This window comes from Cylas formicarius, unplaced genomic scaffold (assembly GCF_029955315.1).
Source record: "Cylas formicarius isolate icCylForm1 unplaced genomic scaffold, icCylForm1.1 PGA_scaffold_6__28_contigs__length_40554024, whole genome shotgun sequence".
NCBI classification, from domain to species: Eukaryota; Metazoa; Arthropoda; class Insecta; order Coleoptera; family Brentidae; genus Cylas; species Cylas formicarius.
Genome location: NW_026844347.1, coordinates 31,560,335 through 31,576,228, shown reverse-complemented (window position 1 = coordinate 31,576,228; position 15,894 = coordinate 31,560,335). Strand labels below are relative to the sequence as shown.

The window sequence follows — 15,894 nt, the reverse complement described above, 5'->3', positions numbered from 1 at the left end:
CAGAAAATCGCCAAGCACACAAAACACGTCTAACGCTTCTGACTCACAAGAAAATGTAAACGTGTAAACTAGTTAAAACTGTGAGCATATTACAGCAATTACAAAATCCACCTTAGTTTTTAAACACACCTCGTATGCTGAAACCCCCGTCGGGCAAATTCTAAAGCGCAACGCTTCGGTCAATGGAACGTGAAATATGCTTCCGATGGGTTCGAGTCATGAATTTCATTCTAATAGCTACATATACTATCCACCTTATAAAATTTAGTTATCTTAAACAAATAACATCGGCGGAATTAATATCGCTTTGACCCTGAAGATTTCGCTGAGCTACTAATACCGTTATCATTGTAAACGGGACTGAATTTTCTCTGAAAACACGAAAGTATCCGCACGAAATCTCACAAGCGAAAATTGATCGAACATTCGGACCCAAAACATTTTGTTCCCAAACACACATGCTACATTTGTTTGTACATCTCACGCCAAGTATCGTGTTACCCTAAGTATTAAGTTCCACTCCAGGACAGACAGGCTTAAATCAAAGGTCCCATTTGCGCCGCGATTGACGCGTTAGTAATACTGGAAAATTTTAAAGCCCGCATGTAATCCGATTATGGGTATAACGTTCGAACAACAAGGCAACATATATTAATATCTTGTAAATTAAAACCAAGCAAAAAATCGTAAATGACATCAATGTCAAGATAAAGTTCATAGCGGAAAGCGGACTAATCAAAAGTGATTAGCCAATAGGGAGATTAGGCATAATGTAGACATCGATGTGGTTCGATTAATTACGAGTCAATAAGTCATCTTGATAAGAACGAACAAGCTGCTGGGAGTAGCGTTAACCTACGCAGTCGTAGGCGGACTCTTCGAAGATTTGCTTAATCGACATTTGAATATTCAGTTCCTGCCGCCAAAGAAACAAGTTCTAGTTATTTTTAGAATCCGAAGTTTTTCATTTTGCTTGGTCTGATTTAAATAACGGTGCTACCCAGTACAAGCCCAGTTTATTCGAATATTGAATTAAGAGGTCTGCAAGAAATTTAAACTTCGAGTCGGTATCTTAGGGTTTTTAGCATCGAGGAATTCAAAGTTAAAAAGTAAAACTTTTTTTTCTTCAAGTTTTCAAGTCCGTTGCGAAAGAAAATTCAAAATTTGAAGTCAAATTCTAACTAATATGGCTTCCGTCAGCGAAAATTATTGTCTAACTTATGCATATGATTAAAGCTAAGAAACTATTTTGGTTTAATTCCAGTGCGTGAATCGATTCTATGCACGCCTGCAAGATTATTACAGTGTATCTTACAGGAGTGTTAAAAATCGTTACCGAACGCAGACATGTATTTAGTGATGTCAACAATACACTACTAAAAATCTTCAGGTGGATTGCCTGCATAAAAGTCACTTCTTGCTCTTTTTTTGTCTTGATTAAAATAATTAAATTAAAAGTGCCACACTGACTGAACGTTTTGGCAAATGACGTTTTGTTGACTTAACATAAATTGTTGATCTTCAAAATCATCTTAACCAAATGTTGATTTCATTTTTGAGTTTCGTTGAGTTTTTTTTTTCACTTTATAAAAATTCTCTGTTAGTATGATGAATTAAAAACTAGCCGTATTTATCACGAAATATATCCTTATCGACGACGAATTTTTATCAAGGTACTTCGGACAATAGACATGAAATAGAAGAAGGATTGCTAGAACACTATTTGTCAACAAATTGTGTGGCGGATTTTTCACATGGGTTGAACTTCTGACATATGAAGTTTCTTAACCATTGTCTGGTATTTATTGGTGCTGCCAAATATAGCCCTTTTAATTTAATTATTCTCGCTAAGAACGGCGCATCTGTCAAGAAAGACGTGATAAAGAGGTGACATTCATGCAGCAATGACGCCACTGAAATGTCTCTTGATGCACTTACCGATTTTCATAGGGATATTTGGAGTAATTTTTTACATAGGGATCAAATCGACCCTTAGTTTATTATTATTATTCGGAAAATGTTTAAATGGAAAGTATGGACCTCATTTTATGCCATTATTTCCAATATAGAAAATCTGACGTTACAATTAGTTAACTAACTTATAATTCACCTGGTGTTACTCCGACCTGATTCTTAATGGTTTTGATCATCTGGAAACTCTAAACGGAAAGGAAACATTCACCGAAGTTCGAAAGAAACTCAAAAAATACCGTAGTCGCTGTGGTCGTCGTACTTATGAACACGGCCTTGGTCAGAAATCCACGAATCGATTACTACGAAATCTGCTACGAATGAGGGTATCTTGCATTTCATTACGGCTGAATTGCCACGGATGACGTATTCGTTTTCGGCCTCGGTCACATAGTACTGCGACACAACTAGAACATATAACGCCGGCTCAATTTAAGTTACCGTAGTTATCGGAGACTGTCAAAATTTTGCCGCTGTCGTCAATCCACGACTCTACGAATACGAAATCGGCTACGAACGACGGTATGGAGCACTTTAAAACGGCCGTGTTACCACGTATCACGTATTCTGTTAGGATTTCGGCTTTGTAAAACTGGTTAACCACTGAAAGTTGAAACATTTTTTTTATCATTTCATATACACTTTATCCGGTCTAGTCGATATATAAATAAAAATTATTATTCGTATTTTTTTTCTGGGGTAAAATCAAAAAGCATCTCTCGAAATTGTAATTTTCAACTTACATCAAATTACTTTTAACTGGTAATTGTTTTTCTAAGTAACAAATTAAATACATCATTTGCAAAGGAATAATATGGTTTAGTAATCGTGAAAATAAACACCCAACCTCAAGGTATAGAACAGTAATCAACAATTTTTATTCGGTATAACATTTTTTTGGTTTCTTAATTCTATTAAGTGTTCGAGTCAACAACCAATAATAAAAAGCAATTATCTTTCCATTAATACGTCTATATTTGAGAGTTACAAGGAAAACAAAATTGTCGGATAAGGCCACACCACAGGGCGTGTCATTTATTAATGAAGAATGAGCAGATGGTTCGTTAAAGCGATATTTAAGGGAGTCTAACAGATTGTCAGCAAGAGAGGTATCATTAAAAAAACTTCCAACCATTAGTCCCCGGTTTATAAAAAAGAGCAATAATTAGTAACAAGAATCAAACGTTAAGTGTTGCATATTCCTAAATTAATCCAATTATTTTTATAGATTAAAACTTTACAAAATATTTGCAGTATAACATAGAACACTTATTAAGATATTATATTATATATATGATATGATGATATGATATATATGTTAAGAAAAAAACATTATGCGGAGTTCACTATTTCTAGAAATATATTTCTGGCTAGACAACTTGAATAAAATTTTTATTTGAAAAATACTGATTATAAAAGTAAGTTTATACTATTAAGAGAACCACAAGTGACAAAAAAAATGATTTCGTAGTTCTATGTCACAAATATAAGTAATTAAAAATTGACTGTGGCCGGTTGTGACGTCAATTCGGTACTAAGACTACGCGCCAGTCGGACGGTAGCATAGTGAACGACAACGCGTTTGTCTTGATAGTTTTAATTTTAATTTTAGTCTTGATCCTGTCGCTTTTACCTTTAGTGGATATGTTTATGGTAACATCTTACATACAAAACACCGAACCACGAAGGTACGATTTGTAATAATGTTTTTTTTTTACTTGCATTATCATCATGTAAAGCGCAAAAAGCACAAATACAAACTGGGGTAGATTAAATACAAACACACCTTTACAAGAGCCAAAAGTAAACGTAAATAATATAATAACATTTCTCCGTTTCGATCGAAAATCAGCGGTATGACGTCACGATCACTCCCGCGTCGTTTAAAAGGAACAGCCGGATGTCACAACTTGAATTATTTATTGCAACTTAAATATTGAGTTTTGATATTTGGTATGCGCTATTTGTACACATAAACAAATGTATTAAAGAAACAAAAAAAAAGTTCAAGTTCCCTATTAATCAAATTCAATTAAAATCTTTTCAATAATATATTTGCCTCAAAACTCAAAAGGAATCAAAATACAAAAAAACGGTAAGTTATTTGGCCTGTTTAGTCCCATTGCGTTGTTATAGTCAGAAAGAAAATTACACGTTTAAAAGTCTCTCTCTCATAGTCACTTTTATACTATTCTTTTTCTCTAATTTTACCTTTTGTACCAAATACCCCGTAATTTTCCAAATGTACCTAACCCGAAGTTTGATCGAGACAAAACGGCAGTTAAAACGATGATATAAGACTACGTTTATGGGTAAGCTCCTTGACATTGAATAATTGTTTAACATCGATAAATTTATTAGCTGGTTAGGGAGTAACAATCGGATACCGTTTGGCGACCTATGCACAATAAAAGCAAAATTGGAATGGTAATTTATTCAAAAAAAAAAACTTCGTAGTAGGTATCGTACAGCGCGATAGGTTTTTACCATCTGGAACCGGATATTATGCTACAAAGGGAATAAAATATTTGCTGTAAAAATTACCGTAATTTTTAGTATAGGTATATTCAGAATTTTCCCCAACCCAAGCCTCAACCTGCACAAAATCGGCTACGAACGATGGGATATTGCATTTCAGAACAGCCGTGTTGCCACGTATCACGTATTCGGAGACTACTTCCGCTTCGTAATACTGATTTACGACTGAAATAATAACAAAAAAATAAAACCTCAACGTCTGGACACTTGGAACTCATTTGCGGTAGGGATGAATATTTTGTCATCCGTGGAAACTTCAACTAAACCGGATGCAAAATAAATTCGAGCTGCTACTTTTTCCAATGACGTTTCATAGATATCGGCGTACAAAAGGTCTATAGCTACGTCTAAATACTTTTCTGGGTTAAAACCTCGTCGGGTTAAAAGATCAACGGAAACAGCGAAATATATTTTCCGCTTCTGGCGAACAATACCGCGAAACGGGAATATTTTTATAATAATCAATACCGAAATTTTTTGCGTTCAAGCCGTATTCGTGCCCGTCGTTATCGTTCCAGGAGACGACGCTGATAAAATCGGCGACGAACGAAGGAATGGAACACTTCAACACGGCTGCGTTCCCACGGATGACGTATTCGTTATTAACCTCGGTCTGGTAAAATTGCTGGACGACTGGAATGAAGATACAACCGAATTTATCCCGTCGAACTTTAAGGAAAAGTCCATTTCACAATTTTCCCTTTTGATTGTTATCAATATGGGTATAGTAATCTAGCCGGTTTAAGTTGAATGTGGGAACCAACAAATAAACTGCCTAAATTTGGTAAGCTACAACTTCCACTTTTTTTGCCGACGTTCGATTTTCCACCAGTGGCGCAAAGCGTCATCTTCGGAAACGTCAGTGGTGTAGTTGTAGTTGTTGTTGTACGACCAAAAATATAGTGCATTTATTGCTTTGAGATTTTCAGTATTTTACAGTACCTTCACTGCAGCCCTTGTGTGCCTTTTGTGTCTTCTACATAATTCTTCGATTTGCAAAAAAACAACAGACTATATATTATATACGCGGTAGATAAATGGATATCATAAGAATACAGATAAATATTTACTGGAATCTTGTAATTAAACATTTTTCAAGGTTCCTGTTTTTAACACTTTAAAATGTGGAGACGATGGAATGAAGCCGATGTTAGAAGAAAACAACTCAAAATTTGAAGATGAAGTTTAGATAGTCTTCGGATGCTAAACAAATTGTTTTGAATATTTGCATTTTACAAGGGGCTGCGGTTTTGGAATAATAGTAGTAGTAGTAATGACGAGGTTGGTTGTACTGTAATTCTGGTGCAAGTGTAATTCATTCTCGTTGAACAGGGTGTGAATGTACGGCAACAAAAAAAAAATCAACTTTTGCGGAAGACCTTGAGAAAGATGTCGGATCCTGTAAAGTTGTTTATAATGTTGGGTGAATAAATATGTCAGCAAGTGGGGACTGCCTGGTCACATTTCGTTTTTATTTTAAAATAAGAATTAAACAATAAGAGATACGGTTTAGACTATATTAAGGAACAACTTAATAATAAGGTAACGAAAACGGCAACAAAACAACATCAGCGGCATACAAAAAGGAATTTAAATTTTTTTAAAAAATTAAAAAAAATATATATTTCTATTTCAAAAATTTAATAGCTTTGTTAAGAATTACTGTTTAAAAAGTGCCAAAAGTGCAATTAATGTATTCTGTATAATTTTGGCCTTTTGAAAAAGAAGTTTCTCTGTTTCACATATCATGTTTTTACATTAAAAAACCTTATTTTCTTAGGATGGTTCTGGTGCTCCTCTAACGTGAATGACGGTCCCGTTCCCATTTCATAAACTCTCTTTTGCACGCCGCAGTAGTATAATGTCTGCAATTGTTTAGTTCCAATTTTAAAGTAAAACGATATTCCATAAAAAGGCCATATCTTCACAAAAATTTAACGCAAATATATGGAAAAAAGGAAAAGGCGTCCTCAGGAGTTGATTTTGTTTTGGTTTTAATTTTAGAACGGTTCTGGGACCATTCCAACATGTATCTTGGGATTTTAAAACTATAAAATTTATACTGCGCATGTGGGGTTCGTCAGTTCTAAAATGAAACCAAAACAACGCAATATCATAAAGAACGAAAGGACTCCCCATCTTATCTACATTTTTCAGCAAGATATGGAAATGTTTCGCACACCCTGTGCAACGAGAAGAGGTTTTAAATTGACACCAATGACGCATAGACCTAGGATAACGCTTTGCATCACTGACTGAAAATCTAACAACGGGAAAGCAATGTCCCTGTAATAATCAAAATTAGGCAACCATCCAACATATTAAATTTCTAATGCACATGCTTCGTCCCCGAATCATTCTACAATGAAACCAACACCATGGCAAGTGATGGATGGAAAAAGTGGATTTTTGATATCAAATAATGGGACTTGATTTACCCATTTTCGGGATTTCTGATGAGCGACACTACACTACTTTACATTTTGCAAACGAAAATGTAAATTGGGTTTTAATTTTAATAAATATGTGAAAAAATGTTATTTATTATTATCAGATTCTTAACTAATCGCGCAAGAAGCTTTAGCGGTATCAAAATCCTCTTCCCTATTTGATGAAATTTATTTTTTAGTCTGAAACTGTCTACGATTTTTAGTTTTAGCATTCGACGGGATAAATTTCCATGTTTCCCTTGGCAATGCGAAAGGATCATCCGCTGTAGTACCCTCTGATCGATTGGGAAAGAAGTTTTCGTTCTGGTCGGTGTGCCAAGATACGACGGAGACAAAATCTGCCACGAACGACGGTATCTGGCATTTCATTAAAGCCGCATTGCCCCTGATTGCGAATTCTTTTATAACGTCGATATCGTAATATTGCGCCACTACTGCAAAATCCAAATAAACAAGTGGTTCAGCGATATAAACCAGACGAAACGACAGCTGATACATTAAACATGATTTTGGCCAAGGCCACGTTAATGCCAAATTTGGTCCGTAAAAAACGATTTCGTCTTGGCGTTTTTTTGTAGATATTCGATAATAAGTTGATTTTACCTTTAAAAGTTGTAGTCCATAGATCCATCATATTTTTTAAAGGTAAATTTCATTTTACCTTAGGTTTTATATCTTTAAACGCCTTTGAAACAAAATAATCTTTTTTATTTAAAAAAAAAAGTGCTACTTCCGGCCTACATGTAACAAAATAATAATAATAAACAATACTAAATAAATAATAAAAAAGAAAATCAAGAGAACGCTTGGTCTCAAACAAAATCAAATCCTAAATGCCTTTGAATTGGTTTAATTTTGTTTCAAAATTGGAACGTAGTAAGAAAAGCAAGAATAGGAAAATGTGTTTACTGACAATCTGTAATTAGCCCGTTTTTACAGTAGAGCCTTTCTATTTAACGTCCCTGTACTACGTAATTAACTAAAGTGCAGATCCCATCTTCCTCTGCAATAAAAAACAACTTAATTGCAGCTAAGGAAGCTTCCACGAATGACAAAAATTACTCGGACAAGTTTGCGCGAGATATTTCGAGGCGATGATATACGTATAAAGGTTACCATCCGGTGCGTCTAAAAAGAAGCTCTCCTTCTGATCGGTATGCCAGGAGACCACCGATACAAAATCCGCAACGAAAGATGGTATCTCGCATTTCATTATCGCCGCGTTTCCCCTGATTGCGTATTGCTTGTTAACATCGACGTCGTAATATTGAGCGACCACTATAAATAGAGACCAAGATAAAAACGTCCCACCTAATTAAACGACGGAAGGCGTTCGAGGATACCTGCCACCGCGAGCCTACATCGTTAACAGTAATTTTCATTACCAACTATTGTAAAAGCAAACTTTCCTGGTCTTTTTTGTGGTGAGTCGACTGCTACAATCTAACTACTTTGTCGTTGCGTTACAGATTTTGTAAATCCGTCAATTTTTACACACTTTAGACTGTAAATCCTTGCTTTATTAATTTAAAGAAGAAAAAATTGTAAAAGGGATGTTTCCAAAGTTGAGGGAACTGCAACAATTAAACGGAGAACTCACAGGCAATGGTATGGGTAGCGCAAGTATCTAATGAAATATTGTTCAGTCTAATTCAGGTGTTCGACTGATATAGACACGTTTTCATATCACCGTTTTTGCAACCATGGAAGACGAAATAATATCTGAAAAATCAACAATTTCATTTTTGTGGAAAGAAGTTGAGAAAACGACAGAAATTGATCAACGGCTGCAAGGAGTTTTTGATGAGGCTGAAGAATCCAGAAGTAGATCGTAGATAGTAGATCGATCGTTTTAAAACCGGTAGGATATCACTAGAAGACGATCTACCCAGTGGGCGCCCACGCATGTTGAAAAAACATTGCTGCTATCGAACATTTACTGAAAGAAGACAGAAAAATAACTATTCGTCAAATTAGTGTACGCCTAGGGATAGGTACAGGACAAATTCATGACATTTTGTATAATTAATTGAGCATTAGCAAGCTTGGCACCAGAATAGAAACTCGGTAGGTCTGATACTTATCAAGTTCAAGTGCTGTTAACTGTTAAAAAAGGAATGTTTCCAAAGTTGAGGGAACTGCAACAATTAAACGGAGAACTTACAGGCAATGGTATTGGTATTGCAAGTATCTAAGGGAACATTGTTCAGTCTAATTTAGGTGTTCGACTGATATAGACATATTTTCATAGCACCATTTTTGCAATCATGGAAGACGAAACAATATCTCAAAGATCAATAATTTCATTTTTGTGGAAAGAAGTTGAGAAAACGTCAGAAATTCATCAGCAAGGAGTATTTGATGACGCTGAAGAATCCAGAAGTACTATTAGTTGATCAATCGTTTTAAAATTGGTAGAACATCACTGGAAGACGGTCTGCCCAGAGGGCGCCCAAGCATGTTGAAAAAACATTACTGCTGTCGAACATTTACTGAAAGAAGACAGGAGAATAACTATTCGTCAAATTAGTATACGTCTAGGGATAGGTACAGGACAAGTTCATGGCATTTTGCATGATTGTTTGAGCGTTAGCAAGGTTGGGACCAGAATAGAAACTTAGGTCTGATGCCTGTCAAGTTCGATTTGAAATTTTGACTGAGGACGGCTTAAGATTATCTTTCGAATAAATGTATTCAATTAAATGGAGATTATATCGAAAAACTGGATTTTAATGTTGTCGAAAATTAACAAAACAATAACAATTACGGTTAAATTTTCAGAACTTTTTGAAACACCTAATACCTCAAATCTTTCTGAAAGCGAAGTTTTTCTTTTTTTCTCCACTTTAAACTTATCATAAATACGCTATATTTATGGATGTCTTGGATATGTGTGCAGTTTTTTTCCGCTGATGTAACAGCGGCAAATTAATTAAGAATGAGGTCATCGATTTTTCACGCTCATGAAGATTCGCGTGCTCGTATTTCTCAGGGGTGAGATATTTATTTACTGAACGTTTATTACCCGCACATACCGAACTGTTATGGATACAAATTTGAGGTTCGCGTGCGAGTTGGCGAAGGGTATTAACTAAATATTTGAGGAGCAACGCAACCCGGCTATACGTCCGCGTAATGAAAAGATCCAATTTAACGACGTAGCAAACGGTCAGAACGAGCTTTTATCGCGATTGTCATGACATGTCAAGATGTTGGTTATTTGACCAGGAACGTTCCTAATAATTTACAGACGTTTCGGCAAATTTGGGAGAGCTAAGTCTTAATTTCCTTAAAAGGTCTCGCAATGGTCGAATAAAGCCGAAAAAAGATAAAAAAATCACGAAAAAAAATGACAGCAGCATTTTTTAAGAGGAGCAGCTAATTATTTCTGGTGAAATATTAGCTTTAAATGATTGAGAATTAAGTGTTTTCCATCATGTACTGCGATTTATAGTGATTCATAGGTAATTGACCTAGAATTTGTAAAGGATTCAATCAGCTGCTTACGTATTTGTCACATAATCACTTTTTTGAATCCAAAACCATCTCGCAGTGAATGGATCGATTTTATACCAAGAACATGGTGATGGCCTAGCTAAATTTTCAGATTTAAAAATAAATATTTAAGCAGATAATTAACAAATAACATCAATCAAAATTAAACATTTATAGTGCTTCGCTAAATCGTCTGTCTCCATAATACTATATACTATACACTATAAAGTTTACCACTAAAAGTTAAACGAGCAGTTTGGTCTCTTTGATTTCCATTTCTTTGTTATAATTCTTAATAAACTCGTTAGTTGCCAATTTAATTCAACTTACCGAGGTTCAAAATTGCTCCGCTTCCAAGATACAACACGATATACAAGGTATAATAGATAGATTTTTTTCAATTTGATGTACTCTTTTGAACTTAGTGATTTTTGGTATCTGAGAGTATTTTTGGATACGAAAAGTGAATATAAACACACGAAACACACGTATTCCCTGTGGCCGCCAGAGGGCGCTCCATACTGCATTCCTAAATAATCGTAACTTTTATTTCTCAGTGGTTTTTTAAGGAACTGACCTCATTATTCTTCATTGTCGAGATATTTCGACATTTCATTCTTAAAATTATTTTGAATAAAAAAATTCTTAGATATTAGCTTTGGGGATTCAATTTTCGGCAAACAAAAATGGTTTCACTTAGTCACAGTAAAGTGTTGTACAGAAATTTGGACTGGATGGATTATTAATTCAATGAGCAATACTTTTATTTCAAATCTAAAGTACGAACTCTAGAAAAGTATCTTAAAAAATCAATTTGGCATAACCCAACAAATTTCTCATATATTTTTTTCAAAATTATTTGAATGTACTTTCACATACACTAAAAAAATACACTGAGAAAAGGGTTGTGACCATTCGAAAGCACCCTCTAACTGCCGTAGTAAAAATTTGTCCGTCTAATTTTTAAAATACGAATTTTGAAAATGAGCACTTTCGGACCAAGTTAAGAGATACTTTGTTCGTGCCATGTTCTCAATAACTTTTTGTCATTACAAAAATCGATCTACAATTTAGGCAAAAGGCAAGCGATCAGAGAAGGGAACAATCGACTATGCATTTTTCTATTGACAAAAAGTTTTTAGGCCCACACTAGATATGATTCTGACACAAAGTTTCTTATTTTGTCCTATATTTTAGCAATATTGTATATTTACTACACTACACTTTTCCTAAAAATCTGCGCCGTTCGACTCCATCGCAGGGCAAATTGAGAAAATCAGAAAGTCACTAACCTTCGCGGTTCGAGCAAATATGAAGTTAAGAGCCGTGTATTTCATTATCCGTTCCACAGGCATGAAGCGAATGTTGCCCGTGTGGAATAATTTCGAAAGGGTAAACAAATCCGGTGCGAACGAACGCCGGCGATAGGACATTTTGCAGGATGGATCGATAAAATACGTAGGGCCCTATCGGAACCTGCGAGCCTGCCAGACAATTTTAGCGAGGAAATAATATAAAAGGGAGCCAAATGAAATTTCGCCTGGCGTTTTCATCCCGTTTCGGTGTTTTTACTTTTTTGTGTATGAATTTGATTTTATACTTGTACGAGTTCTCTCTAATTTGGAAAAACAAATTTAAAATTTGGGGAATTTCGCTATTCAAATTGCAGTACCAGTTCTGCAGCAATCCGTATTGCTCTATAAACCGAACATTTTCAAAATTTTAAGGTGAAACGGACGTTAAACCTTTTGAGAAAACCATAAAATTTTTCCTATCGTAATACATTTGGAGCGACATAAAGATTTTATTTTATTTAGCAATAAGTGGGACTCATAATTAGCTGTTCTGTCTGGAAAATATAAAATATTAGTCCAGGTAAACCCAAACCGTTAAACGGCAGCAAATTTTGGGGACCCTAGATCCACGATTTCTCATATAAAAAAAAATACAAACAAAATAAGTGTCAAAATTATATCGGATATGCGCTCATTAGAAAAATGCCGAGAATCATGAAATCGAGGCTGCCTTATATAATTGCTTTTTATATCTTTAAGACCATGGGCGAAGCATTTTTTATATTTTTGTAACGTTGGAATAATTTTCTTGCGTTTTTACTTTTTTTAATATATACAGTCATCGTTTTATAAAATAAAGGTACTTGTACATTGTACATTTATATAAGTAATTTTGCGATTTTTATTCAAAATATAAATAGTTCCAGTCCAATAATGTCGTTAAAGAAAATCGTCTATTCGTAATGGTTTCATCCTAAATTTTCGGGAAAGATGAGAGCAAATTGGATATAGTAATATGTATACCTGTAATAACTGTTTTCATTTGAAGTTATTTTACTTTATTTTTCTAAACACCTTTCAATCGGAAATCATGGACAGAAATTACAAAGCTGAGACATCCTGTCCACAAAATATTATTATAAGGAAGAATTTTTTTGCTGATGTAAAAAAATATTAAGAAACTCTATTTTACTTACAATTAAATTTGATATTTTATCACCAAATCATATACTAACAACAACTGCCTTGCGAGATGGAAAGTTTGTGGGCACAATCATCATCTAACATATCCCAAAATCACAAAATCAACCGATCTTATTATGCCTCTTAGGTACAGCCTAACAACTTTCTGCGACATGTAATAAGATAAAAAAGATTCAAAAAAATTACTTTTATTCCAGAGACATCAAATTAAAAAATAAAAAATGTGCGACGGAAACCTGTTTTTATACGGTGAATTTATGAAGGCAAACTTACCGGGCTAATTAGTCACACCGTAATGTCTGGATATTCTAGTTAGTGTTTTTATGCTTCTCTGTTTTTGACACTTATTTTTTATATTCAAGATTTACTAACATTTTAATAACATAACATCATCTTTAGTACCATAACACCCATGGGCGTGCCACTATTAAATCTCAAAAATTAGAGTTGTACTAAAAACATCGGGTGTCTTCTAAATTGTTAATTAATTTCCGCTGCTGTCATAAAATTTTAACAGTGCGTCTTTCATTTACTTTTACGAACACATTTGCGGTTTCATGCAAATCCTCGTAAAAAATCAAATTATTATAACAAATTTTCAACATTTCTGTATTGAAGCGGTAATATCCAAAAATAGACGACGATAAACAACAATAATAATCGTTTTTAACAAATTGGCAATACGGTCAAAGCGACCGAGCGAGGGCGACCTCGACAGTGACGTTCACCTTTACGGAAAAAGTTTTCTCTCTTTGTGACTTACGGGCAGTGGAGGCGCGTCACTTATTTTATGAATAAAAATTGCCGGAATCGAATCAAGCGATCCTATTTTGAGGGCTGCGCTCTGAGGTTAATGCACATCCTGACATTTAATTTAGTCGGTAGAATAAAAGGGCGAAACTCGCATTTTCGTGGCCCTATATACGAATGTCATATTTATTTGGAACACAGAAACACCACCCTCACCGAATTGACGAACCCAAATATTGAAAATAATTTAAACGCATAGTAATACCCACCTAACAATGACCTGAAAGACAAAATTATGTTAAATGGAACTTGCTGGACACTCGAAACAAAAATAGCGTTTTCGTTTATTGAATATGGTAAACCAGACCCAAAATTTCTGTTGCGCTGACTTTTTTTTTACACAAATTTCACTAAAGCCTCCGAACTACACAGAAAAGGAATCGGTGCAGTTTTTGATACCCTTTTTATCAGAAAATCTATAGTTTGTAGGTTTTATTTAATATTTTTCAAACTTTCATCAAAATAACTGTCGTCATCACTTAATGGATATCCAAAAATTAGATCTTTGTATATCTGCCCTTGTACGCTATAAATGGTGACAAATATAATATTAATTATACTCTAAATATATTTTATTTTTACAAAAAAGAACCTCTGGGAATAATTCAGTTTTACTTCTTAGTTTCGAGTGCCAAGCAAAAATTAAATATATCACGTGAATCCCTGAAAACCAAAAGCACAAAAATTTAAACCAAACATACCACGTAAATTAATAGCTGTTACAAAATTTTACAGGTTTTTATTGTTATTATTGCCTGGGAAAATAATCGTTACATTGAGTACTTTCGGTGAAACTAACCAAAAAAAAAAAAAAACGCAGAATATTTTTGTCAAAAGTTGTGAAACCTAATAAAGTATCAACCATCAATCTGGAACTTCTATTTAGTTATTTATTGTGCGATACTTAGTGATTAATTAATGTGTATCTTAAATATTCTATTATTTCAAATACCTTTTTCAATAGCTTTTCCCTTTTTATGACAAAAATGTTGTAGTAAAAAGTTTTGGTAAGGGATAATTCGGGTTTTAGATTCCGTTGTTCTAAGCGAAAATTAATTAAATAAATTTACAGTTAACTTGTTGTATGTTTGATTATAATAGATATATATATATATATATATATATATATATATATATATATATATATATATATATATATATGTAATTATATAGTACGTTTTTATTTTCACAATGTGCGTAACCGCTAAAGTTTAATTTTTTTGATTTCACAAATATTAGTAATTCTTGTTTGACTACTAACCTGCTCTCACGTTGACGTCTCTGGAATGAATCGAACCGATGCTGTTTTTGGCTAAACAGGCGTAAATTTGAGCGTGAACTTCTTGGCGATAGTCTTCCGCCCTAAAGGGTGGAAACACCAAATTTCCGTTGGCAAGGACTTGTCGTAAACCTGGTACGTCACCCACCGCGGTACCATCAGATCGGACCTAAGTTTAATAATAACAAAATTAAAATTGAAAATTAATTATCACACATGGGACCGCAGAATAGAAGATTGAAACCTAAGGTAAAACTACTAGATGCAACTTTTTTTTAATATCCAAAAATGTTGGTTAAAAAATGTTTTATCGAATTTAACAGCACTTTTTAACATGCAAAGTTTTTACAAACGCCCTCTAGAGGCCAAACGGTTGTAGATAGCCAAGTTTCGTTTGAAGCAGCGAGTTTTTTTGTATAATTGCAGACCGGGAAGCGAGGGTGGAAAACTTTCTCTTCAAATAAGTCGTGTTCGTACAAGACCCAACCTGTCTTAAAATGTATTCAATTAACTCACCCAAATAATATCCGGAGGCGGGTTACCACTAGCGCTGCATTCGACTACGGCTCCGGTAGTGTTGGAAAAGTCTACTCGATTGGGGGGTTCCTTTAGGAAAACTGGTCCGGCAGTGTCATCTTCAGCATTCGCGCTGAAGATGACGAGGGATATAAGTAGCACCACCAAGTGCATGGTGTCTGGCGAGTAAGACACCTCGGTTGTGGTCTGAAGCACACCTGGAAACGATCAAATTTGCAGCTATTTATTATATCTATTATATCTATACAACTAAAAATCCAAGAACACGCTGTTTTATATGAGCGGATTTCAGATTACACTTAGAACATTTACTCGC

General features: G+C 34.5%; 1 protein-coding gene across 50 annotated transcripts in view; it reads right to left on the bottom strand.

Annotated features, from left to right (window-relative positions):
* LOC132704076 (cell adhesion molecule Dscam2) overlaps nucleotides 1-15,894 on the bottom strand; it is a 75,051-nt gene that overhangs the window by 53,564 nt on the left and 5,593 nt on the right. For 32 of the 50 annotated variants that reach the window (XM_060673788.1, XM_060673764.1, XM_060673761.1 and 29 more), the window contains exons 2-3: nucleotides 15,558-15,775; nucleotides 15,024-15,210 (exon numbers count right to left, since the gene is read on the bottom strand). In XM_060673788.1, coding sequence (XP_060529771.1) covers nucleotides 15,024-15,210; nucleotides 15,558-15,731 — 361 coding nt within the window. In that variant the 5' untranslated portion in view covers nucleotides 15,732-15,775. Of the gene's footprint in view, nucleotides 1-2,412; nucleotides 2,575-4,515; nucleotides 4,675-7,231; nucleotides 7,394-8,075; nucleotides 8,238-15,023; nucleotides 15,211-15,557; nucleotides 15,776-15,894 lie in introns of all 50 variants that reach the window. The other 18 variants (XM_060673812.1, XM_060673797.1, XM_060673799.1 and 15 more) reach the window with 4 other exon arrangements.